Source organism: Brachyistius frenatus, unplaced genomic scaffold, assembly GCF_029030835.1.
Source record: "Brachyistius frenatus isolate BFR_SWC_R1_liver_20210118 unplaced genomic scaffold, ASM2903083v1 Contig_38, whole genome shotgun sequence".
NCBI lineage: Eukaryota > Metazoa > Chordata > Actinopteri > Embiotocidae > Brachyistius > Brachyistius frenatus.
In genome coordinates, this window is record NW_027210637.1 from 700018 (window position 1) to 727965 (window position 27948).

General features: G+C 41.0%; 1 protein-coding gene across 5 annotated transcripts in view; it reads left to right on the forward strand.

The window, feature by feature from the left end:
• fstl5 (follistatin-like 5) overlaps positions 1-27948 on the forward strand; it is a 170362-nt gene that overhangs the window by 37713 nt on the left and 104701 nt on the right. For all 5 annotated transcript variants that reach the window (XM_069701742.1, XM_069701745.1, XM_069701743.1 and 2 more), the window contains one exon: positions 22556-22804. In XM_069701742.1, the coding sequence (XP_069557843.1) occupies positions 22556-22804 (249 nt within the window). The remainder of the gene's footprint in view (positions 1-22555; positions 22805-27948) is intronic.

A 27948-nucleotide genomic window follows, 5' to 3' on the forward strand; every position in this document is an offset into this window, starting at 1 on the left:
TTATTTAAAAACCCCAGATACAGAGAGCACCTTTGACAGAAAGCTCCACAAGAAGAAACCTTTTTTGGAGCGCAGCACTCTATCTCTTTCAAGCAGTTTGTCTGCAAAGAGCTCTTCATCTGATAATCATATTTCAACACACTCGCCCAACCACATCGGGGTCCAAACACTCGCTCCCGAGGTCTCTTCTATTTTCCCCCTCATCTCCAGGTATGTTTAAACTTGGGATAGAGGGAGCGGTACAGCAGGTTTCGGACCCGCTGACACATGCGGGGGGAAAAAAACCCAGAAACTTTGCAAAATTTGGAAACTTTTAATGTCAGGGCTAAATGTACTTGTCATGACTAAGCTCAGAGAAATGTTTGAAGGACCTTCGAGCTCTACAACACCGATCCAAATCAAAACATGCGTGTTGTATCCGAACACGCGCGGGTCATGACTAAGCTTGGAGAGATGTGGGAAGACCTTCGAACTAACTCCAAATCAAAACATGTTTTTTTTTCTTCACGTAAAGCTTTGAAGGATGTACTGCAGGTCGACCTTCTCCTGCCGGAGCAGTATTTGCAAGAGTTCATATTGTCTCCAGTGTATTTGCAAGAAACATGCTTCAATAAATGGAGGTTTTGTGCTGTATACTAAGTGAGCACTTAGGCTGAACGTATATAGCCTCTGGTATCAGTAGTGGGAGGTTTTCATTGCTTTTCATGTGTTTTCGCATCTTATTTGCGGACTGAAATTCGGTGAAATGACTTAAGTTGTTCATAATATGCGCTTTACGGTGAAAAGAATATATTTCCCCAACAAGGAATATAAAAAAAAACTCCAGAGTGGTTCAACACTCGGCGCCAGTGTACAGTGAAGGTCCAGCAACTATTAAAAAAACAAACCAAAAGGTTCACAACCTTAACCTTTCTAACAGTAGGCTGGAAAACACATTGTATTAACCATAATCATTGATTGCACACAATAATATGGATATAAGTTTGTTTGTGTGCTTCTGCTCATATGATACTCCAGAATATGTTTCTGCTACCGTAGTGGAAACAGGAAAATGGAAATAGTTGTACAAAAAGGAGATCCATCCCCGTCTACTTTCTGTCACCCTACAATGCTCGAAATAAGACAAAAATTGCCCTTTTAAAAAGGAACGGGAAATCAAATTCAAAAACATGAATAAGCTCTTAAAAATGTATAAATAAATAAAATATCCATTTATTGCGCCAATAATATGGATACAAGTCTGTTCGTGTCCCTCTGTTCATGATATTCTTCAGAACATATTTCCGCTACTGTACTAGGAAACAGATTTTTTTTATTTTTTACAACCAGGAGTCCAAAACCTGAGACTATTTAGTTGACTAAAGTACAAGGCGAGAAAAACGACCAAATATTCATATTTGAGAAACTGTAACCACAGTTTAAAGTTAACAATTTCAGCTGTAATCTAAACCTTCGCTGTCTCCATTCACACCCAAACGTTTTTAAAAGCATACGGACGAAACGGCACCTAAAAGACACGTATGCCGGTCCTTCAGCAAAACATTAACTTAATAAAAAAAATAAAATAAAATAAAAAAAAATCAATAGAGGAAAAATGACCACTAGTTTGAGCTGCAGTTGGCACCGTTATCTCCAACCGAGCTGCATCTGCGCTGGACAGTGTGGCTGCATTAATGCGGGCACGGTCCTCTCGCTGGTTGACAGATGCATCTCATCTGTCAACCTGTCACCTTTCTAATGTCTTCTCTGTCTCCTCTAAACAAGAGTCAATGTCAGGCAAAAGGTGGTCCTCCGCTGCCCAACGCGGCTGCCACTAAGTGTTTGAAAGGGGCTGCTAAATGGACGTCTCCCCATTTTTCTTCTACCGGGGAAGGTCGAAGCAGTAATTGTAGAGGGTGCATTACCATAAAGGGCGGCCCCAGCTGTCTGCTGTGATTCACTTTAATGCACCATGTTCCGTAAGCCGAGAGGGGAGATCTCACTTTGGCCAGTTTTCAGCAAACTCATTTACAGCCCCGATAACGAGAAGGCAAGCGAACTGTAGAGGGGAAAAAAAAAAAAAAATCTAAAAGAATTCATAAATAATTCAAGCGTCAACACGTACATCGGAGGCTTCTTATTATTGCACATCTGAGGTCAATTTAGCATTCAAAACTCCCAATTTTACAAGCTACGTCACCGTCCACATCTAGAATGGACATCTAGGAGACGCAGAAGCAGCTTAGAAGAGAGGGCAGCGCTTTCAGATGATACTTAGAAAAAAAAGGGTGGAGGAGAATTCCTGTTGGAGAATAGCTGGGTATTTGTTTAAAAAAAAAAAAAAAAAATTCTGCAGAATTTCATTCATTATAGTTAGAAGCCGGTCTGAGGATGGACTCCCTTGATGGACTGGCGAGCCGTTCGGGGCGTCCCCGCCTAGTCTTTCTGCCCTAATGTGTTCTCCAACCCTGAACATGACAGCCATTTCAACAATGGATGGAAGGAAGGAAATCACATTTTCAACATTTAGGTGTGAACGAGGAAACAACAAAAATAATTATAGATGGGAGAGAACGCGGCACCCTATAAACTCAAAGTGAATGTCAGCGCGGAAGAGACAAAGACAGACAAATGCCAGCCGTTTTCCGGGATGCTCTGTAATTGGGAGTCTCAGAACGAGCGTGCACCACACTAACCCAGCTTGTTATGCAGGCTGTAGCGGGACCTCGGGCTGCATGTGAAATGCAGTTTTACACAATAAATGGGACTGATTTAGCCATAAAAACAAACCTGATGGAACTTCTTGAGATAATGTTACCCTCCTCATTACATGCAAAAAAACCCCCAAAAAAACCAACCTTTTATTGGTGGCAACATTGTTAAGGAGGATAATTTGTGCTTGTGTAGTGTGCAACTGAGAGACATTATTGCTGGTGTTAAACAGACCACATTTGGTGTTGCGTACCTTTTCTTTTGCTGTTGTCATTGTTTATGCTCTCAGTGTTTTCCACTGGGTTTCTGATAATTAGGGGTTGCAGCGTTTCAAAAGTTAGTGCTCAAGTCAAATGGATCTTCTTAATTTTCGATATTTCTCAGTTCTGTACAGATATAGCGTGCGGTCAAACGCAGCAAACGGCACATTTTAAAATAACTAAGCTCTCTCCGCCATAATCAGTATTCAGGTTTGTCTGGTCGCACCTGTCCAGTGAACGGTGCCAAAAGTGAACAAAGTCTTAACTGCATCGCTTCTGTAATTTATGCATTTGTGTTAATTTTTGCAGTGGCTGGATGCCCAACAACATTTCCACTGCATACTAACAACAGTGGGGTTAAAAACATACACTAATGTGACGCCAGATCTTTCTTCACCTTTTGTTGTATTGGTGTTCGTATTTGGAATAGGTAGGTAGGTAGGTATATACTTTATTAATCCCAGAGGGAAAATATAATCTCAATGATGAAAAAAACCCGACAATTTTTCATTGTAAATTTTAAGTGAAACTGTTTCATGAATATATTTTTGTGCTTTTACATATGTTCACTTGATTTCAGTAGTTTGTAGCAACGTTTCTTGTTTCAGTGTCTTATTTGTTCTGGTTCTGAAGGTCAAAACAGTTCCAAGTTATTTATTTATTTTTTTTCACATCTCGGGTATCAGATTATAATTTTTTTCTATCATTATTAGTTGATTATGCAGTGGGTACGGAAAGTATTCAGACCCCTTTAAATGTGTCACTCTTTGTTTCATTGCAGCCATTTGCTAAAATCAAAAAAGTTCATTTTATTTCTCATTAATGTACACTCAGCACCCCATCTTGACAGAAAAAAAACAGAAATGTAGAAATTTGTGCAAATTTATTAAAAAAGAAAAACTGAAATATCACATGGTCATAAATATTCAGACCCTTTGTGCAGTATTGAGTAGAAGCACCCTTTTGAGCTAGTACAGCCATGAGTCTTCTTGGGAATGATGCAACAAGCTTTTCACACCTGGATTTAGGGATCCTCTGCCATTCTTCCTTACAGATCCTCTCCAGTTCCGTCAGGTTGGATGGTGAACATTGGTGGACAGCCATTTTCAGGTCTCTCCAGAGATGCTCAATTGGGTTTAGGTCAGGGCTCTGGCTGGGCCAGTCAAGAATGGTCACAGAGTTGTTCCGAAGCCACTCCTTTGTTATTTTAGCTGTGTGCTTAGGGTCATTGTCTTGTTGGAAGGTGAACCTTCGGCCCAGTCTGAGGTCCAGAGCACTCTGGAAGAGGTTTTCTTCCAGGATATCTCTGTACTTTCTATCTCTTCATCTTTCCCTCAATTGCAACCAGTCGTCCTGTCCCTGCAGCTGAAAAACACCCCCATAGCATGATGCTGCCACCACCATGTTTCACTGTTGGGATTGTATTGGGCAGGTGATGAGCAGTGCCTGGTTTTCTCCACACATACCGCTTAGAATTAACGCCAAAAAGTTCAATCTTGGTCTCATCAGACCAGAGAATCTTATTTCTCATAGTCTGGGAGTCCTTCATGTGTTTTTTGGCAAACTCTATGCGGGCTTTCATATGTCTTGCACTGAGGAGAGGCTTCCGTCGGGCCACTCTGCCGTAAAGCCCCGACTGGTGGAGGGCTGCAGTGATAGTTGACTTTGTGGAACTTTCTCCCATCTCCCTACTGCATCTTTGGAGCTCAGCCACAGTGATCTTTGGGTTCTTCTTTACCTCTCTCACCAAGGCTCTTCTCCCACGATTGCTCCGTTTGGCTGGACGGCCAGGTCTAGGAAGAGTTCTGGTCGTCCCAAACTTCTTCCATTTAAGGATTATGGAGGCCACTGTGCTCTTAGGAACCTTGAGTGCTGCAGAAATTATTTTGTAACCTTGGCCAGATCTGTGCCTTGCCACAACTCTGTCTCTGAGCTCCTTGGACAGTTCCTTCGACCTCATGATTCTCATTTGCTCTGACATGCACTGTGAGCTGTAAGGTCTTATATAGACAGGTGTGTGCCTTTCCTAATCAAGTCCAATCAGTTTAATTAAACACAGATGGACTCCAATGAAGGAGTAGAACCATCTCAAGGAGGATCAGAAGAAATGGACAGCATGTGAGTTAAATATGAGTGTCACAGCAAAGGGTCTGAATACTTATGACCATGTGATATTTCAGTTTTTCGTTTTTAATAAATTTGCACAAATTTCTACATTTCTGTTTTTTTCTGTCAAGATGGGGTGCTGAGTGTACATTAATGAGAAATAAAATGAACTTTTTTGATTTTAGCAAATGGCTGCAATGAAACAAAGAGTGAAAATTTTAAAGGGGTCTGAATACCTTCCGTACCCACTGTATGTGGTTTTAAAACACAAAAGACATTGTTGCTGTTGGGTGTTCATAATGATCACTTTTCCTGGTTTGATCATTGCTTTACTTTGTGTAGATATTGCTGTTTACGTGACACGCCATGTACAAACCCTCTGCACATGCAGCGATAACAGATGCTAAGCTACGCTGTGGATGGAAAAGGTGTTTTAGCCACCTCCAAAGAAATCAATATCAATTTAAGTGTTTGCTATATTTGTACCTCTTTATCTTGCTGTCATGCAGTTATGTCTGATGGGGAAGTGCGCTGGTGTATTTATTTATGCTCTCTTTAAAGCCAGACTGCTTTGACAAAAACAGTGTTTTTTACCTCGTGGACTATGGGAATTGCTCTTCGATTTTTTTGTTTTTTGTTTGTTTTTTTATTATTGTGAGACTTTAATGGTGTTTTACCTTGAGCGAAAAAATTTTTTTTTATCATAAAGCAAGTTTCTGACCAACTGACACATTGACAAAACGTACTCTTGTGTAGAGCTCGGAATGTCTTTTCATACCGTAGCACAGAGTGCGTTGTATTGCAAAATGCATGAGTTGAGCCGAAACTTGTAGAGAGGTTGGAACACCTTGAAACTGCCTAAGACCTCAAAATTCAAACATGTTTTTATGTAAAGCTTTGAAAGATATGCTGCGTGTCGACCTTTTTCGTTGCCGCAGCATCAGCTCAAATAATCTGCAGTAAACTCGCAATAAATGCTTCAATTGATGTTAGCAGAGGTTTTGTGCAGTTTACAAAGGGAATGTCCTTCTACTATCAACAGTGGAAGGCGGTTATCACCTTTGTTACCCAACAGGACATGAGAAGTTAAAAACGGGGAGTGTAGACTTTTGGAGAATGAATTGATCTTCAATACTAAAAGACCAGCATGCTACATAACTGCTTTTATTTTGTAAGAAAAGGTTTGTCAAGGTAAAGCACTAAAACATATTATAAAAGTATTGTACAGTACTATATTGCTACGCTGCATGTCTATGAGACACATCTCCATCCTTAAGGAGAAAATAGATACAAATGAAATGGGAGCGCAGGAACTACGTTAATAGTAGTTACTGGACGTAACTGCAGTTCTACGAGTGGGTTTTGGTTTCTTTCCGTCCCAAGACAGTGGTAGGCGAAACGCTAAACTATGGATGTGTAACTTGTACAACACCCACTTGCAAAAACCCAAACTATTCCTTTTAAGATGCTGCTGTGTTTTGATGACAGCGGTAGAGCATATCAATCAAATCTCTTGCCCGGATGGTGCGTGTCGACATGTGTCTTCTCATCGAGTTAACCAGGTAAAGTGCTTACACCTAAATGCGGTCACTGAAGAAAGATTTCCCCACAGACGGACTGTCGTGTCAGTCTTAAGTAACAGTTGAACCTTCTTAACGGATCCTATTAGTACGTTTACATCCTTTCAGGTCTCAACTCTGCACGAGTGCAAACATCTTGTTTTGTTGCCAGGCACAAATGTTTACGTTCCCCACAAATCTATTTCACCTCCCATTCTCTCATATACCGACATAATATATTAATTTGCATGCAGAGCAAAACGGCATTACTCCCACCACACCCGAGCCCATAGCAGAAGTACATTTGAATAATTCAGAGGCCGCAAACACCAAGCTCTAAATTGTATATTAATTCTAAAATTACACACCAGCCCCTGGGACTGGGTTACACTTTTAATAACTTGTCACAGCTGTACCGAGGACCGGTGAACGGTGCGTTGCACTGCACTTCTCTCAGACAAAATTATTGGAAGACTCCCTGTTGTTCCATCGAGCTCCACTGTTTTGCCACAGTTTAATTTGCAACGGCTTTCATACAATAAGTCTTAATCAAGTTATTGCAGATTCACCGAGTGCAGTCTTTTTCTTTCTTTTTTTTTCTGTCTGGGGAAGGAAGTCGTTTTTTAAAAGAGAGGCTTGTGGGACTACACTGCACCATCTGCTCGTGAGCACCACTGTCAGACTTAGATGAGTTGCCGAGTTAAGAAAAGAGAGAGAGAGAGGGGGGAAAAAAAAAAGGCCTATAGGATTTGCCTTTTGAATCCCCTCAGGACTTTCTGGCAAGCTTTACAGGCCACTTATGCTCCTTGACCCACTAAGCCATGAGAGGACAGTTGGGTCTGGCCTAAATACTGTACGGTACAGCTCTGTCACCTCCTCGGGGGGGAGGCGGCTATACCTTTTCATGGTCACACTGCACTTCAAAAAGCATTAGGCTGTGTTTGCACCGCAGGTCTTCATGCTCGGTTTTAAATTGCTCCTGATACCTTTTTTTTTTTTTTTTTTCCGGATGAGTGTCCAAATCCTGGGGTATGGCCCATAAGTTGTCTGATAGCAATATGACCCGACAGCGCTGTCAAAATAAATAAATAAACCCCACAGAAAGATTAACACGGTGTTACCTTCGGTTGTCTGGTCTCAGCTTCTCTTCTGAAGCTAATCATGCACCGACTATGAAAAAGACTTTTACTCCAAGCAAATGGTCTTTTTAAAGGATGCTCAGTTTTTTTTTTTGCTTTGCAATGCACATCTCATACCTGATACGGACACCTGCTTGTCTATTTTTCTGAATTTTGTTTAGTAAAGAAGGAAGCAATTTCACTGCAGGACCTGTTGGAACATTTGTTCAACGGCTACTGACCACGGGAGCGTTTGTTAAACCCGTTGACGGTTCAAGTTTTGTGCGTTATCATTTATTTTCGGCGATGACGTCGGAGAAAAAGGCCCGCCTTGCTTTTTTCTCGGTTTCAAAATATAGACGCTCTTTATAGATGTCAGTATGCAGATTTATTTCAATTTTTTTTTTTTTTTTTTTGCCACTGGCCTTCAGTGGGTAAGTTGCTGCTGTGATGACGAATAGAGCAAAATGAACCGGGTTAAGTGCCGCAAAACGACTGAGTAACACAGGAATGCTGGCTGCCTTAAATGAGACGATAAGCATTACACGGTTATTGTTGTTGGAAACTACTGAAGGAGGATTCTCAGAGAGGTCAGGTTGGCGATGTATCTCACCTGTGGCTTTGACTTCGTAGAACACACCGACATGTCCGATCAGCCTAAAAATGCAGATGTGATCTTTGGTCTTTATTGCTCTGGTTTCTGGTGCCACAAATGGTATTTCTTCCATTCAGCATTCTTCTGTTTGATTGGCCAATTGCTGGTAAAGTCACATTGAATTATTTTGCTCAGCAAGTCTGGACTCCCATGAGTCCTCAGAGTCGCTGTCCCATCGTAGAGGTCTTTAATAAGTGGGGAAGCTGCTTTTTATTTTTTTTTATTGGTCTGAACCTTTAAAAAAAAAAGAAAAAAGAAAGGTGGCAGTGAAAGCTAAAACGGTATCCTATGTGCAAAACAATTTGAAATGCTAGTTAGCGCCAGTGGCAAGTTAAGAAAACCTGGAACTTCAGGATTTTCTACATCCAAAGAATGAGGAGCATCTTTTTGTGTGTAAAACAAAACTAAACTATGTAATTAAGTGCGCAATATAGAATTAAATTGTAAATACATATCCCGGATATAAAATGAGATTAAGGATTTTTTTTTTTCCCAGGCAAATGCAAAAACACTAAGACATGACCATTTTTTTTCCGAGTTAATCTAATAAAAAAAAAAAAAAAAAATATCACTTGATTAAGTAAAGAGATTTGGACTATATTCCAGCAGTTGAAGCACATGGTCTCAGGCTCATGACGCATGTGTGTTTAAGGCACTTTTGCTACTTTAAACGATGGATAATCTTGAGCATAAAGTAAAGCGCATTGTTCAAAGGTGTTGTGCTTTGTCTCTAAAATAATAATAGGTCTGTTTTTGACTCGAACATGAAATGCGCCAACCGGTGTCGTCTCCCTTCAAAAGCCAGGTGCGCTGTCACCTCGGTGGAGCGCAGTTACATTGGTTGATTTGCAAAATCGTAGGAGAGAATAGTTCTCTGGACAGGTTCTGCTCGTGTGCAGATGGAAAAAAAAAAGTTCCACATTGTAATCATTTCATTTTCAATCGTCTGAATGTTTGTGCATCGTTGCACGTCACCGTGTGCTCCTGCATATGTAGGATGTGTTTACTGATCACTTGTACTTTATTTTTTTTATTGTACTTTTTTGTTGTTGTCAGAGGCCGTAAGAATAACATTTATGAGCCCATATCCTGGTATACTGTGTTAGCATGCGATTTATTTTCAGGTCTTTCAAACACTTGTCGAACTTTCAACGGGCATTTAACTGCTTATTTGAAAACAATAACAGGCGCAAGGGCACAAAAAAAATGTAAAAAGAGAGCGATGGGTGTCGTGGCGATCATCAGCACTGCCAAAGGAAGCATGACGTGCTGCACACTTAGCAAGATCAACAATATTACCATCAACACTCATCTTGAGCGTATAAATGACTCCCAGGATGTTGATACCCATCATTTTTTTGGCAAACCATATCCTGAATATGTAGAATTAAATGGAGCGAGACCATTCTAATTGAGATTCATCAATAATTCTTAGTGATCTGCATGAACCTGTGCTACTCACAGTGGATAATGATGAAGGCTTGGCAGTAGCAGTGCTTCTTTTTCCATCTGAAGGTCAGCGCAGTAATCGTAGGAAGGAACATTATCTTGAAGGTCGGTTCCCGCTTTCGGCCAAGATTAACTTTAATGTACCTTTTATCTGAATGGCGGGACCGCATCAGTCTCCAAACATGAAATAACTCCAAAACAGATCCACTCACCCCATTCACATCAAACTATTTTATTTCATGTCATTCTTTAGTACAAAATGAATGTGACCTCCTTAAGTTTTGTGGATACAAAAATGCGTTTTGAAAATTTCTTGGAAGTCTTTATCCGACTTTTTCCGACAAGCTTGAAGGTAATCGCCTCACAGTTAGTGAAAGGAGCCCGAATGTCTACCTTTAAAATTGGATTAAAATTCACATTTATAGTGTGTCTAACACTCGTGTTCCAGATTATCTTTCAAAGTTCTCGTGTTGTTTCCCTGTTATTATCACTGTTTCCATGTTTAGAGAGATAAAAAGTCGATTTGAGCGACAGTTGACTTTCCTTGTCTAGTCTGGTTCTCAGCGGTGGGAGGGGGGATGTTAGCTTACGATTACACTTGATGAAAAAAAAAAAAAAACAACACAACATTTTGTTTTTCTTTTGTTCTTTCTTGAGCTGAAACCTTAGATAGTCTTTTGTGTTTCATCACGGCAAAAAAAAAAATCAGTCCTTTGCTGTGGCTTTTTTCTTTTCTTTTGTCAGATAGGAAGCAATGTGCTTTAATGTCTCCATTGTTCAGTTCATGTCATTTCTGTGGCTTCTTTTTTTTGCCTTTTCAAAAGGCCCCTATTGAGTTTAGATGATGAAAGTATATAGAACAAAAAGCCTTGACCTTAAACAAACAGGCTCTTAGTTACAGCAAATTACCAATTACGTTGGCTGAAAAGACTCCTACAATATGTTGTCTCTATAAATTAGCTTTGATCATATATTCTGAATTGTTAGTGGTTTAATGGAATTACATCATAGCTCTAAATTCAAGTAAGGGCATGTTAATTAAGTTGGGTTTCTAAGAGTTTGTGTTTTCAAAATACTCTCCTCTAATCCCAAATTTTTGTATTTTTTTTTAGTCAAGTAGTGTTTTCACAGCTCCAGGGAAGAAAGCACATTATAGTCATTTTAAACGGAAACTTCTCTGTCCTTTTTTCCCCTCTATTTTCCTTATTATGAAAAGTATTTGCTTTTCTAATCTTCCCACACCACTATGCCATTTATAACGAAACTTATTTGTGTAAAAAAAAAAAAAAGGGTTCTTGCTTTTATTTCCATTTTACTAGTATTTAGCAAGAAAGGAAAATACACACTTAAAACTATATTATCTTTCCAATACCTCAGAAACAAGCCAAAGAGCTAAATTCATAATATTTCACTCTCCCTAACTTATTTAAAGAGTATTTGTTTTTGGTCACTGTATCTGAATATTTCAACCGAAAAACCAGAGATGCCGAAGCACAAATTCACAGAATCATCTTCAAATTACTTTAAAAAAAAAAGAAAAAAGAATCAGATGCGCCAAGAGAAGCAATTCGGCGCTCTGCGGTTTGCCTACCAACCAGCCCACTGTAATATGAAGTAGTAACGGGAGTAGCGTGGGGTGCTTACAATTAGTCGCCAATCTCTGACAAATGGGGTTGTTGGTGGAAACGCTCTCAGTGCCGCATCCTGATGTGGACAGAATGAGCGAGGAGCCGGGCCCACGTTCAGTCATTAGGCGAGGGAATGAAATGGGATGGAAAGTTGCCAAGTGGCTGCCAGGTGCTCTCATCCACTCTCTCACACGTTCACTCAGCCAGGTCCAACACACACACACACACACACACACACACACACACACACACACACACACACACACACACACACACACACACACACACACACACACACTGTAAGAGGCTGGAAGTAACACATTTCTTTTAGACTTGTTACTGCAATTGATTGCATTTTTTGTGTCGGCTTTTCATCAAGGCTGCAATTCACATCTCGTCCATTACAGTGCAAGTTACACAATGTCTGTAGGCTTTTGGCAAAAAAAAAAAAAAAAAAAAAAATGTAATAAATGTAAAAATTGCAGTGTCTGCTGAGGCACATGAGTGTTGAGCTCACTTTTCTCTGATAAAGATCTGTTACGCAATCCGAAAGGGGGGAGAAAAAAAAGAAAAAGTAATGGGTATAGTAACTCGATTTAAAAAGCAGGTGCGCATTAAAGTGATGGATGTGCAGAGTGTAGATGTATTTCTTTTGCCGATGTGTCAGCCGCACCGCGTCCTCGAGGGGCTCACGTGTACGGGAAGCAAGCAGACAGCCGTGTCAATAGATGTACTGAATTACTGAATCAAAAACAGAAATGGCACGTTACCCTCCAATTACCCGGATACGGTAGATATCATGGAGTTCATCTCGACGTCGAAGTCGGCAAATCCTCGTACTATTACGACGTAAAAGACGGGAACCATTTTATTCTGTTGTAAAATGTAATTACGTTTTCTTTGTTAGTAGTTCGTTTTATAAATGACACAGAAGATTCAATTGTCATCTGTAAATATTTCTTTATACTTCATTTTGTTGGCTGAGAAGGTAGAAACGCTCGAGTTTGCAGAGGCAGCAGAATACTCTGTAATCTGTGGACACATTGAGAACACAGATGATCCAAATGACACGAGAAATGTCGATTTAAATGTCAGAAATCGCCTCCTTTACCGCACGCTATTTCTCAAGAGGTACGGTGCTCCCTTTAACTGAAGATCACAATGAACAACTTAATAATCTCAATGTGATATACGTCCAAGTTTAACATGAAAATTCCACCTTCTAAAATTGTCGTAAGGCGATTGTGACTAAATCACTTGTTATGCTGCCCTTCTACAAAAAAACAACAACAACACAGAACAATCACAGCTGCAGAGTTTATATATTTTTCTCATAACTCATGTTTGACCGAACTGCTAACGCTCAAGTTACTCATGAAAAAATATCATCGGCTGTCTGTGAGATTTGTCATTTCAGTCCCTGAGACTGGTGTTCAGTGTTGGCTAAAATGTGAACGTGCTCGACATTGTTCTTTGCCAATAGAAAAAAAAAAAAGAAACAAAAAGACGGGGATAAAAAGTTAAAAGTGGGTATTTTGCTTTGCAAATTTGCCCACGAGTTGTTCCTCATTGCTTTCTGTTTGAAAGTAAACATTTAACATCAGAAAACTCTGCATTTTACCCCCCCCAAAAAAATGAAAGTATTTAAGCTTCCAACCAACTCTCACGATAACTTTTAGCCAACAGAAGAGCAAAGTTTGGTCACTTTCTAAACAGTAGTGTCACGTGACATGTTTAAGATTAAGGGAAGATTACAATAACTATAAACTTGTTGTTTAGCGTCGTTTTTTTTTTTTTTTTTTTAACGGTGGCTTTTTTTGGCGGTTTAAGATAATTAGCACAGCTAACGACCTCGTACGTAGACCACACCAGAAGTTACCTTTACTATGTACTCGCATTGGGTTCAGGACCGGGGGGGGGTTAAAATGGAGATGAAAATAATCGGTGTAAATATGCACGCGCCTTGCTCGATAGATTAATCTGCACAGATCATTTGTCGCCGTATTTAAACCAACACATGCAATTATTGCAAATGGAAAAATAACATCACGCCCCATCGACATCACAGTTGGCAAATTAACGGTTGTAATTTCTGTCCTGGAACAAAGTGTTTACATAAACAACAGACCTTATTTTCTGCCTGAATTAAAACACCTTGTGGGGGGAAAAAAAAAAAAAACAACAGAGATTTGATGTTTTAATTCTCAGAGATGCTTTTACTGAAGAGTCTTTTTTTTGTTGTTTTTTTTGTTTTTCCTCTCTCGTGTCGATGTGGCTATTAATATCGTTCTGAACAACGGACAAGCAAAAGAATATTTTGTGCGGTTTATTCATATAGCTTTAATTTGTATTTACACAATGTCCTTTGTGCTCTGCAAAGCGGTTTGTCATGAATGTGTCAGACGGCGTTTTATGAATAAACTGGTGACTCGATTCGGATGTTCTGTGAGATTTCACAAGCTCAGCCTATTCATGTGCTGTCAGTTGCGTTTGTCGAGCGCTGCACGATGGATGTTCAGCAGTAAACCCCCCGCCACCCACCCACCCACCCGCCCCCCTCACCCCCGTCCCATATCTGCCTCCTTATACCTGTACTAAAAAAATGTTCCTGTTAAACTCAACACATTTCCCACTTGCTGTGTTTCTTTATTGAACAAGTCTCCATTGTAATCCAAGGCTCACCAGGAATTTGTAAAAAAAAAAAAAAATTGTTGTCGCAACGTGGCTTCGACCCTTGTACTTTTTTTTTTTTTTTTTTTTACTGCTAAAGAGAAAATTGCATTTCACTGTTCAGTCGTCTCGTCTCGCACAAGAGTTAAATGTTTAAAATTTGAATGCAAATGCTTTCTCTTGACCTTCAGTGTTATGTTTCTTAATACAGTAGTGAGAGAATGGAGACGCGGCGGCGGCCACGGTTTCAGGTCAGCGGTCGCAGGAGTCAGCTTCGACGGTACCACCGATGTGTCCTCTGTTCAACGCAGACTAGATTTAATTCAAGACCAAACAGGGGAGTTCAAATTCATAATATAAAGTCCAAACATGCAACGGTATGACATCTACATTTATATATGATGTCCTTCGGTCTCATGGTGGGTTATGATTGGCTGAAAATAGAAACACAAGAAATGACATCATGTTTTTTTTTTTTTTGCAAGACTTTTTTTTTTTTTTTTTTTTTTGCGTTTTAGTGGAAGCACTGAAAACGGACTCGTTGAGGTGGAAGGAAAGTCATCAATGTTTAAAACATGGTGTGTTACTGGGCTCTAAAGGGGTTGAGGAAAAAAAAAAAAAAGAAGAACCTCTTAAGCCTCAAATAGCTTCTCATGAAATGTTCAAGAGTTGTTTACGCCACCAGGAGTAAAAGTGTTGTCGCAGTGCTGCAATTAGCATTCGGCGGTGGAAGGAAGTGCATTTGGGCGGGTGATAACACAACACCTCCGTAACTACGCTGATGGATCCGGGTCTATCAGCAGCTCTCCACCTCGGAGGCACGTGGAAACGAGTCTTCGACTTGACGTACGTGAAGCCGAAGATAACGCCGCTATATCTGCCTGACTTTCTCCCACTTATTACCGCCTGCATTTTTTTTTTTTTTTTGTCAAACCGAAATGCCGAATCTTTGCCAAGTAGACAAGCCAGCGAAGTTGCTGCATACTTCTCCATATTTCACCAGACAGTAACCTTTTCTAAACAGACAGCTCAGTGTGACGATTAGACACGTTTGCTCGTGCACACGCGGTATAAACTTAAGCTGGACCAACTTTGAGTTCGACACGGTGGCTGAGTTTTAAACGGATGCAGATTTCAAGGAGACACTCAAAAGAAAATGTGGAAGTGTGAAAAATTAGCTTCAGGCTCAATTGCATCCTTTTGCACTGCACTAGTTTTTGGGCACAGCTTTGAATTGATAGCCCACGGATAACTACACCGAGCCAAACAAAACACAATTAATCATTTCGTTTTTAAATGAACTATAGGGCCATTTTTTTTTTTTTTTTTTTTTTTTTTTACCAACTAAACACCAGAGATCAATGTAATTGTTTTTTGTTTTTCCCCACTGGCCTACCCTGGCTAGTAGATCTGAGTTTTACTGGAGCTTTGTATATTTTCTCTGGTCCAGCAGTGAAAAATTAAAAACAATGCTTTTTTTTTTTTTTTCTTAATTTATTATCCACAGTACATACATCAGTCAAGTTTCCTTTAGATGGGTTTGTAATTGTCTGTGTGTGTGTGTGTGTGTGGGTGGGTGGGAGGGGGTGTTGTAACCCAAGGAAACTACAAGTTTGACATGTTCCCGAAGTGCCTGTCATTGCAGGGCATTGTTATAGCCAGGCAGCTGTGCACGGGGAAGCATCCTGACACCACAGTCGCACAACCGAGCAAAAAAAAAAGATGAAACGGATTAGTTTTATTTATCTGAAGAGCAGCCTCGCCGGTGTGTTCCCGCTCGGGTCGCTTTCTTTTAGTCATCTTCGATATGTTTAATGGCACCGAAGCCCGTCTTTTGCAAGGAATCGCCAGAAATCCCTACTGGACACGTTACGGCTTCCGTTCTCCAATCAAGAGGTTTTATTGCAAAAGTAAAAAAGCAGCATCATATGTGTCTTAAGCAAAAAAAAAAAAAAAAAAAAGTGGTTTTTTTTGTTTTTTTTTCCAAGCACCGGTTAGTAACATATTTGTCATGGGTCCCCAGTTCAATATATATATATATATTTTTTGCAGGCTCTTCCCCCGCACCCCAAACACACGACTGGGCAAATTTGATTTCCAACGAGCTTCAACCAGAGTCTTGCGAGGTTCCCTGATTGGATTCCGGGCCACCGGATGCACTGTCGCTCATAAAAGATGAAGAGCGCGTCTCACAATTTTATTAATCTTCCCCACGGGAATTTTTTTTTTTTTTTTTTTTAGCATATCCCGATGCATGTCATTGGTGACAAATCTGGAAAACGACAACATTATCTAAAACGTGCCAACATCGCTGACTCTGGCTGTCATCCAGTCAACTTGCCCTGCAAGGAAAACATTTTTGAGCCGGGGGCCATTAGTTATTTCGAACCCCGAAAAGTATGAAATCCAAAAACATATCTACCTCAAATTGTGATTTTTGTTTTTTTTTGTTTCTCAGGTGTCATTGCTTGTTTTTCCAAAATTCTATCCAGAGGTTACAGATTTGTTAAGGTGCCTCTAGGCAAAAAAAATCATCCACTACTTGTTCCCTTATGGCAAGTCGAACGTGATGTCTGCAGACTATGCATACCTACAGCTCTAGTTGGCTGAAAATAACTGGGCCATTAAATCTAACTCCCGATAAATATGTCGCAAATTATTTAGTGTCAATAAATTGGTGACATTCAGGAGCTTGCTGTTCCCGAGACGCCGCTAATGGTCACAGTTTAATTCAGTTGTGGCGGCAGAAAAAACCGGGCGATGGCAGACTGAATGACGTCAGACCTTTTAACCCCGAATACATTAAACCTTTTTTCTTCTTTTGCATGACAACAGGTTGGCTAAAAATACAAGTAACTGACGCTCCTACTGTAGACTCTCGTGGTATCTGCCAGCTCCCTCGCCCCGCTCCACGTCTGCCGAGACCCTCAAAGAACTTAATTGAACAAAGTGTCAGCCGGTGCGAGTGGGTGGGTGTGGTGGTGGTGGTGGGGGGGGGGGGGGAGGTGACACCGTTTGCGTGCTATGTAGAGTTTGAGCATTATTTCAGTCGCTGTTTATTTCGATTTGCATCCCCTTGTTCTCATTCACGGGCCTTGTGGGCAACAGCTTAACTCTGCGCGGTGAGCTTAGCGCCTCTGACTGTTGTTTACCACACTCTGCTCCGTCCCTCAGGAATCTGAGCTGTTGTAATGGGAAACATCAGATAGGTACCAGACCGGCGTTCTTCCTTTTTAGGAAGAGAAGGAAAATAAAATAAAATAAAATAAAAAATGAAATAAATGCAGTGCCAGAAATAGAAAATGCAAGTTTAGAGGTGCGTGTCAAGGAGTAAATATGCTTCAAAACAGCGGGGCATATTGCTGAAGTGGATGTGAGCTTTTGGATTCGGCGGGAGCACCCGAGATGTGCGGAAGGCAGCTCGGATGGCTTTACAAAGGGAGAGCGGGTTGTTACACATTTGTTGGGGGGGCACTTTCCATTACACTCTTGTGTTTTAATTTTTTAAATTTTTTTTTCTAAAGCTTACCTCTCGCCGTCATAGCGAGGCTTTGATCCATCTGCAAAGACAATCTGATTATGTCGGCCATGTCCGAGTCTGTTATCCCTTTACACAGTGCTCACTTCATTATGCATGCATCCAGGGTTGATGCCCTTCAAACGATGCACGCAGAAGCCACATCTGTCAAGGCCTCGGTGTTGCTTACACGCTCAGACTAAAGGTTCACGTTTTTACCTGCACAGGGCACATTTTCACTTGCTTTCTTTAATTAGATAATCCCAACGACTTGCCTTCGTATCTGAGTTTGTGCTCGTTTCGGAACGCAAACGTTTATAAAACGGTGTTAACAGAAGTGGCTTTATGATCAGTGAAGGATCTTTTTTTTTAACGTTGGATCGAGTCATTGGTCAGTTTCGTTTCTTTAAAACATCAGAAAGTCATTTTTATATAAACAATCCAGGCTGTTGTCACTCCCGTTGTGGTGGTTGAATGATAGCTTGTGAGCTGGTAAGAAACATCCCAGGTGAATTCACATTTTAACTTTTTTGTTTTTAAACCATATCATTTTTTAAACTTGGACCTGTGTTATTTGGGATTGTAAAGAAGCTCGTCCTTTTTCCTGTGAAACTAACATTGGTTAAAGCAGTTACAGTTTACAACTGACTTCAGAAGCATGAATGTAATTCCAGTTTAATCATGTGTTTTTAGTCATGTCAAAACATTGTTGGACATGACTTGCCTGCAGTTTGGCATTGTTGTCGTAACGGTCAGTAACTGTAGAGCTCTTATTGGTAAACATCATTCTTACCATCATATTTGATTATTATTGAGTATGGTGAAGTACCACTGTTATATAATAATATATACATATATATATATATATATATATATATATATGTCATATTTCAATGAATAATAACTGGGATAAACTCAACAACATGAAAACAGTATTCTTTTATTTCATGATATTCATGTAGAAAGAAGAACCTTTTATAATAATGCTTTGGTCCATTCATGTCTTATTGACCAGCCTTCTAGATTAACTTAAAAAATAAAATGCTTTTTTTAGATACAATCACAATATTTTTTTGGACAAAAACAACAATGTTTTTCTCAAGCAGCTTAGCCTGCCTTATTTATATATGGGGAAGAAAAAAAAAAAAAAAGGGATTAAATATCGTAATAAATGATTGTTTCCCGGACTGCTTAGTTTCATCATTGAAATAAAAAATGTAATCCTAAACTCATTGATTAAAAAAAAAAAAGGCTATTTTGTTTTCGGTTTTAGCCTCATGTTGCTTCAGTACTTTGAATACAGAAAGTTTAAAAAAGAGCAAAAGGGATGTTCTCTGTTGGGCGGCTTATTGACAGCAAGAAGGTTCCGTGACGTTTACTGCTCATTTAAATTGGCTGCAGGTGTGAATGTGAGTGTGAACGGTTGTCCGTCTGCAGCCAAAGTTGTGGTTTGATATGTTCCCTGCAGTACGAGGCCGAACTGCACAACTGGCAATTTGTTTTTGATCGCATCTTCCTCCAATATACGACTGTTTTGTGTTGAGTCTTGTGCTAAAGTGTCACTGAGCGAGACAATTACGATCTGTCCACCTTCTTCTTTGGTCCTGTTAATGTGTTTACAAGTGCATGGTTACTGTTCCAGCCAGAAAAGGGTCACATTGAACGACGGGGGGGGGGGGGGGGGGGGGGGCTCATGGATTTCTGTCCGCGCTTTGAAAAATAATAGGTCATCAATAAACGAATCGCTGTGCACGATTCCTCATTTTGTCTCCGATGTCAGCTGATGGCCAGACAGTTGGACGTGCACGCTGATAACAAATGACTGCGCCCTTCGCTGACCCTGCTGGTGGCAGAGGATGCCCGGCTGTGCGACTCAAATTCACTGAATAATCATTATGCCGGTGCACCGCGGGGGAATTAATAAACTGGCAAATTGACTGGCTCCAATCAGGTCACAGTGTACACACTTGTATCTCGTCTAAATCCTCTGTGACGGCTAGAGGATAATGTGGTGGTGGTGGTGGTGGTGGTGGGGGGGTTGGTAGGAGGGCGGGGGGGGGATATACGGCTTAACACTTTTAAGTCTGTTTGTTTACGCTGACGCCCAACTGCTAAAACGTAGCTCGGATATACCCGTCAACACATTTCATTGAAAGTCACTGTGAAAGTGTAGGCTTTAATACCCGATATAATTTTTATTTTTATTTTTTAATTTTTTTTAGCTTTGCTATTACGCAATATGGATTTTAAAAAAATTTTTTTTTCCCCCTCATGGTTTTTAAACACACTAACTTATGCTCGAAAAACTAAACCCCACAATTACGGGGCTTTTAGCCGGTAACGGGATACACGGTTATGCGCAATACTGCCATTTTTTTTGGGTAATAAATGGAATAGAAGAGCGATAACCGATGCCAACACCAGCGCGTGCGATACATCTAATCTCAAAAGCAAAAGCGGCCCCTTCGCTCCATTTACGATCTACTCGCGCCGTCTGTGGACACTCGGTGTTCGTCTTGCGTTTTTTTGTTTTTTTTGCGACTGGACGGATCTGGAAACTGTCGCGCCAAAAGCCGAACGCATCGCGGATCGCAATTAATGCAGCGATGCGCCGCACGCCTCGTCGACGTTTATCGGTCGGTAGTGAAACGGGAACAAACGCCGACGCGAACAAACTGGGTGGCTTCATGTTTCCTCCATAATTTAACGAAAGGTAAAGCACATTCATGAATGTCACCAATAAGAAGCCTGATTATTATATTATCATAACGCACAGACAGAAGTTCTGAAAAAGAATTTTCTAACAACGACGCAAAACAAAGCTGTTATTTTGATGTTTAACTGAATAGAAAATAACTATTGGGGAGGTTTAGGAAGGGTTCAGGGTAGTTTGAAAAACTCAATCATTTCTCAAGTTTAAATTGCTTCATTTTTTGCCACTGATCGCAGAAATACGACAAAACCATTACAAGCTCATTAGGTGTTTTTTTTTATTTTAACAAGCGGTCACATATTTACGCAATGAATATTGACAGAATGCATTTCAGCAACAAGGAAGTGCCAAATTAGTCGTGAAGTTAGTCGTAAGCTAAGTGTTACATTTAAAAAAAAATTTTTTTTATGTCTGTCAATTAATCAAGAAACAAAACAAAACAAAAACGTTTTTGTTTTTTTTGGTGGGCAAGGCTATAATTCCCCACGTAGTTATTTCCACTCTGCCCTTATGTCCTTAATGTATCCGTGTAGCCTTGAGAGGCATTCGCTCTGACGATTGAGTTTTTTTTTTCTTCTTCCCCCTCATTTCTGTGCTCAACACACCCGTTCACCCCTCGAGGACTATTCCAAAGGGCAATCTAAGAGTGAGCAAGCCGTTATTAGAAATTCAATATATTTGATGTGGTTCATCGGCTACTGTACGGACCGATCTGCGGCCTGTCAAGACTTGTTAGAGTTCAATCAGCGTGAAAAAGGCAGACGACAACAGAAACCCCGTCCTCGAGAGATGTCCCACTAATCATCACCTCCTTCTTTTGCGGTTTGCAAATGAAGCCACCTGCTCAAGGCCTGCGGTTTTAGCATTTTGTGTACATTTCCTGCTGAATCATGACACGAGCTGCAGTGTTTTGGCTCCGTCATTGCCGTCTTTTCGTGCCTCTTATCCGCAGCGGTGAGAGTTCAGCTTCTGCCGCAGAAGTGCAGCCGTGCAGCCTTCGAGAAATAAAAGTCTCGCTCAATGATGTTTTTTTTTTTTTATCATATTTTATTTAGCTTTTTCTTTTCCTTTCGAACCCCTCAGCTCCTCCACTCCTGAATTAAATGAATACTCTATGGAATTTTAGCTCTCGCCGTTTTAAGGGTTCTCTTTTTGAAAAAGTATTAAGTTTCCGCACAAAACAAACTTGTCATTCACTGTGAAGTGTTGATTCGCGGAGAGTCTTTAAATCAACATGTGAACTGTTAAAAAAAAAAAAAGCCATTAGAACAGCAAAGATGATCTTATTGATCGGTACAATATATTGATGAGCGATTACTTGTTTAAGTCATTTTTCGAGCAGAAATGCCAAAAATGTTGAGAACATTATTGACATTGTAGTCTGGGATATATGCTGGTGGGCATTGATCTCTACTTTCTAATGTTTTATGGACATGCTGATATTTAAATGAGAAAATAATTGTCAAATTAATCAATAATGAAAACTAATCTTTTCGTTAAAGTCCTGACCAATGGGTTCTCATTTTCTTATTTTAGTTCACCACACATTTAAAAAAAAAACCTCAATGTATATTCATGTGATGTAAATGTAAGAAGTTTATTGTTAGAAAAAGAAGCGACACAGAATTTGAAAATGTTTGCGCTATTTTTTTTTTGCGTTCATTTTCTGTCCTTTCATTAGGTTTGTGCTGTTCTGACATATTTAGAATAGCTGGTAAAGTGGGATTCCTCCTGAACGGAGATCTTCACTTTTGACATACTAGCTTTACATGCCCACATAGAGAGATGATTTCCTTGCTAGGGGATGTAAGGTTATGTAATGTATAGATACTGGATGACATCTTTGCAGTCTTACATTTGTGCGTGCAGACTTTAAATGGCAAAACAAAACAAAAAAGGGTTTTCTTGATTCACTTCTACTCCAAATGCTTTATTGTGACCTCCATCATTTATGGAATCTGATTGAGTCTGTGCGAGTTGAGCAAAACGCCCTCCAGTAAAGAAAGGGTTATTCTCTACGGGCTGAAAAAAACACAAAACCCTAATTAAAATCCCTGCCTGTAATGGGAGCCTTAAATCCGGGCTTTCCGTCTGTTCTGACAGATACACATATTGATTGACAGGTTGTGGTCGGATTAAAAGACGTGTAACACTTTTTTCTCTTCCCGCTTGTGTGTGTTCCCTTTCAGGTGTTATGGGACACAACGGCTACCCGGGTCCATGTGAACACAAGTACTGCGGCTTGGGACGCCATTGTGTGGTCAACCATGAGACCGACGAAGGGGACTGCAAGTGCTTGGATCACTGCAAACCGCACTACAAACCGGTGTGCGGTTCCGACGGGAAGCTGTACCAGAACCATTGCGAGCTCCACCGGGCCTCCTGCCTCCGAGGACGCAGGATTACCATCATGCACAGCGAGGAGTGCTTCTACAAAGGTAGGAGCTCGCGTGACCTCGCCGTACTTTTGCTGCGCGTCCCGCACCGAAACCTTTCGTGAGCTTTGCCAAGTCGGGGCAGTTGGCCGCTGCGACTTTTGGGATTTAGTTTAATTTACGACCAGCGATCGGGACATTTTATGTGACAATTAAGTGTTTTAATTGTCTTTTTCGACACATTTTATGCCGCTATCGTAGTATAATTTGATAATACGCCTCGCAAGGAAGAAGAGCCACCTTGTTGGCTGAGTTTTTTTTTTTTTTTTGGGCTTTGCGACTAAATCCACGATGCTAATGTCAATAAGACGCTCATCGAAATGCAGTTGGCCTCGAGATAAAACAGCCAGCGGCACTTGTATCCCCCCCCCTCCCCCCCCTCCCCGCACTGGTTGAAAATGTACTTAACGGTGGTGGGTTAGCTCGTGAACCGACGTGCACGCGGAGATTCGTGCGTGCGCTCAAAAATAACACAATACAATACAATAATCCAACACATAGTTGTTGTTGTAGGTCGAACCTGTACGCGGTAAAAGAGATGCACCGGCAGCGTCTGCATTTTCATCTTGTCACGGAGAAAATAATGATGTTGGTGAATCCATGTGGGATTGTTATACAGGGAAAAGCAGCATCGCAATTAGCGCGGCATCGCAAGCGTTGTCAACAAAACATCATTACTGCACATCCACACACTTAACGTCAAAACAGAAGCTCGTACATTACATCAGATTTTAAAAAATAAAAAAATAAAAAATCCCAAAAGAGGGAACGTACCAGTGTAATATAACATCTTAAGACATGATCTAACTAACACACCAGACGTTGCAGGTTGTACAGGCACCAGTTGGCAGATGCAAGTGGTCCATTGACACCGCGGCGACAATACAACGCGGAGAACAAAAGGACACAATCTGAAACCAGTCTTATAGCCCGCTTCTGAAATGCACAGCCCGGTTTTCGAGGCGGGAGCAGGTGGTAGTGCAGTATTGTTCATATTTCCCCAGAGAAAGGGGTTTGAATGTTCTCTTCCATTGATTGTATAAACACACCAATTATTCTCGGTCCCTGGGAACAAGCGCTTCTCCCCGCTATAACGCCAGACATCAGCGAAGTCGGGAGGCTCCCGAAGCTCTCGCCTTGCGCCTTTGTTCCATGCAGGACGCGGGGAATAGCTGCAATGCACTCGCAGGCAGCAGACGCAATATAATATTCATGAGCGATTGCCTCTGCATTGATTTCCTACCCGCTCTTCTTAACTTTGAGAAGCAAACTTCACAGGAGACTGGGAATGGATCTTGATACTGTATTCTGTTGCACATTTGAACTCTCTGTGGTCCTTCTTCCTCGAGAGTTTTTTTTTTTTGGGTGTAACATCCTCAGATTGTAAAAGCAAAAAAAAAAACCCCCCAAAAAACCCCAAACAAAAACAAACAGCACATCCTTTCTTACACAACTGAAATGTTCAATTCAGATGATGATGAACGCCTCCCTGCAGATTGGAAAACATTGAAACCCGCCCTCCTCCCCCGAAAAAAAAAAAAAAGAAGCAAAAAAACAACAACAATAACATTGCAGGTAAGCTGATGTTACCGATCAAAACTTCTGTTTCATCCCAATCAGAGGAGGGGAAAAAAAGGCATTCAGATCAATGATACCCCAGTGAGTGGCAGTCCTAATCAGCCTTTTCTCATGTGGCCTGTCCTGTCAAACGGACCCTCCCCTCCCCTCCCCTCCCACTAAGCATCTATTCGCAATGCAGAGTGGGATATTTGACCAATGTCGGGCAATCAATATCAGATCAACAGGAGCCCAAAAAAAAATAAATAAATAAATAAAACCCATCTTCTTTTCTTTTTTTTTCTTCCTCTCATTGCATCTCCTGCTCAGTCCAGACGATTTTTCTTTTTTTTTACCGTGACTGATATGTAATCAATTTCTCATTGGACGAGAGCTCCGGCGAGAAGACACAGGAGCCTGTTGAAGCGATAAGTAATCGCTACTAGAGGCATTATTTTCCTTTCAGCACTTTTCAAATATTTAAAAATGAAACCATAAATTATACCCAAAAACCTCCCAGTGTTTACAGTTTTAAAGCTTTGCAAAGGAGAACGGAGGGATTGTCCCAATGATACACAGCTGAAGGAAATTTCGCTCTTTTTGTTGCAGCTACAAAAGGCACCGTGTCAGAGAGAGGAAATGAATAATCGAGCAAATATAATAGAGCTTACAACCAAATCCAGATGTAATTATGATTTGGAGGGGTTATTAGTGGGTAAAATACGATGGCATGTTAACTGTGTCACTTGATTATTTGTCCTCCAGGTAATGGCTTCAATTTATGTAGCAATATGGAGATATGTACTCATTATCACAGCATAATAATGAATTTTCTTCACTTCTTTCAATGTTAGTTACCCGCCTCAAAGAGGGTTCGGTTTTTGGATCCCATGTAATGCGCTGTCTCTCTAAGTTACTTGGATATCTACCAAACAGCTTTCATTTAAAAAAAACAAAACAAAACATGTTTTGATTTTTCTTTTTTATGGGATACTCATGAATGTGGCTAAGTGGAGGGATGACAGTAACGTCTGTCAGGCTTTTTGATAAATCAGTTCAGCGCTTAACTGAACAACCATTAGATGAATTGCCGTTAAATTAGGGACCTTTAAGGTCTCTGAGGGATAAAGCCGGCTGAGTTTGGTGATCCTCTTGACTTTTCCTCTACTGCATCCATTTATGTGCCATGACTTTTTTTTTTTTTTTTTTTTTACTTTTTAGTGAAATTTGGAACTGCAGTGTTGAATAAAGTACCGTGAAATTTGAAAGAAAAACATTTCTTCCCTATCATTGTGAATTGTAAATTTCAACTTGTACAGTATTTCAGTATAAACCAAATACCTATAAAACTGAATGACATTTTTATACTTTCTGTGTTGGGCTGATTAGCAAATTCCAGTATGCTAAACATTAAACTAATATCGCAAACATGAAACTTATTACACGTGTATATATATAAAAAACAATTTATGTTTTGGCGTCATATGCACTCTCTTAGCTCTGTTTGATGTTCTTAGGTTGAGTTGGTCATTGTGAAGAGGAAGAAAACTGTGTAATTTCTCTCCAAGGAAGTAGTTCACTGATCCAGTTAATACGACTAAACGACGTGCTGAAACGGATGTCTTTGGGTTCATACCAGTTGTTTTTTTTAAACGGTGTTTGTGACCAACTGATCACTGAATGTAGCATTTTGCGCCGTTTGTCCCAAAGACCTCTTTATAACCAATTCGCTGTCCGTGTCCTTCGCCTCGGTGTGTAAATTGCGGTCGCTGTCCAGACATTGTAATGGCGCGTTGGTGTGCAGTCGTTGGCATCCGGTGCGACGCAAAAAGCTCGCCACGTGTCTTCCTTTTTGTCCAGCATGTTAAAAACTGGTTCTTCTTCTACGACCGTAAACGGGTAAATTCAAAACGCACACGCTGACCGTCACTGCCGGCTCCGCTGACGCTCTGCCGACTGCCACGGATTGGTTCCTGCTTTCCTTGCCGTTGCGTACACAGAAGCTACTGAAATGGTGATCAGCCGGTCACCGATAGTCTACTTCCATCATTTGTCGGCCGCTTACAGTACACTCGGTAGCTGTCAACAGCAATCAAAGCGAACCCGCTCCTAATTACTGCTGGCGCAAGTCGTCTTTATTTTCGACCCGTTCAGCAGATAAAACCCGCCGGTCCACTGTCGCACTGCCAATTAAACTCAGTACGTCCTTCAGTACGAGTGTTGAGAAAACAACGTGTAAGTGAGATGCCAAGACACATTTCTATTTGTATAATTATAGAGTGGATTTGCATATTCAGATTTCTCTTGGGTGTACTGTATGATATCGGTATCAAGATTAGAATTGAGAATATGTTGGGGTTTTTTTTTTGTCAAAATGACGCTGCTGGAGCTACGGTGAAAAAAAAAATGGTTGTCTTAATGAGACCGCGTAACATCAGCGGACGAGCCCGAGCACATCTCTTGATCGCAGAAGCTGCTTCGTATTAATTTGATAGACAGACAATCGGCGCCCGAGGGGCCGAGCTTAAACTTCGAGCCGCTGGAAACACACAATAGCTTTTGAACTGACATCCATATGCAAAGAAGTTAAGTTGCTATTGGTTCTGGTCCCAGCTGAATGGGTCTACGTTGGAAATGGACAGGCCTTGTCAGACAGACCCTCACTTGTGCCTCTTATCTGCTACCGGAGACGGGATAAAAAATGACAACCATGTGTTGACTGAAGCTTCTCATTAGCACTGGGGAGAGCGTATGACCCCCATTTTCCCCCTTCGCACTGCATGGCAACTTAACCAGGATCGGATCTGATTGAAAATTAAGTGGTGCACAAAAGCCTGTCCAATCTGCGGAGGGCAATGTGGGCATGAAGGCGAGCAATCTCTGCAGCAAGCAATTGCCGCGAGCGGAGACAATTAGGGCCGAGGTTGCGGCACATCAAGCAAGTGGTTTCAGTGCATTCAGCACATCCAATTATTTGGGAGATCATACATTTTGAAAATCTTCAGACATTCGGCTCCCGAGAAAAATGTCCGTGGCGGAGTTTAAAAAAATTAATTAAAAAAAAAAGGTATTTACAGTTTACTGTATTGTATCATTTACGCCGCTCCCGTTCCTCCCCGCAAAACGCAAACAAACCATGTTGTTTGCCGGACAGCACAATATCGATTTTATGCTTTTGCGACGAACAAAGCGAAGTAATAATGATCACCTGCAATTAGGCCGTGTCTATAAAAGTAGGGGCTTTGTTGAAGTACAGTGCTTTTGTTGTTAGCTCGCTTCCAAGGCATCCTCAGCAGCACAGAACTGTTTGTTGAACGACTCCCCCCCCCCCCCCCCCGGGCTCTGCCAAGAAAAACATGCTCATGAAGCATCATAGCTCCCGGCCTCGAGAGACTTTTCTACCTTAACGATGTGTCTGCGTCTTTCCCACCGGAGAGCCACCCCGGTGAGATCAGCCTGTCTACAGTGGAGGGGCTTCAGAACCTCTTGTGTGTTCTTGCTTTCTTTTAATGACTCCGTGGCGCCATTAATGCGGCGACCTCTGTATGAGACCTGGCACCGGGCACCGGCAGCCGTGCCAAAGAACAAGC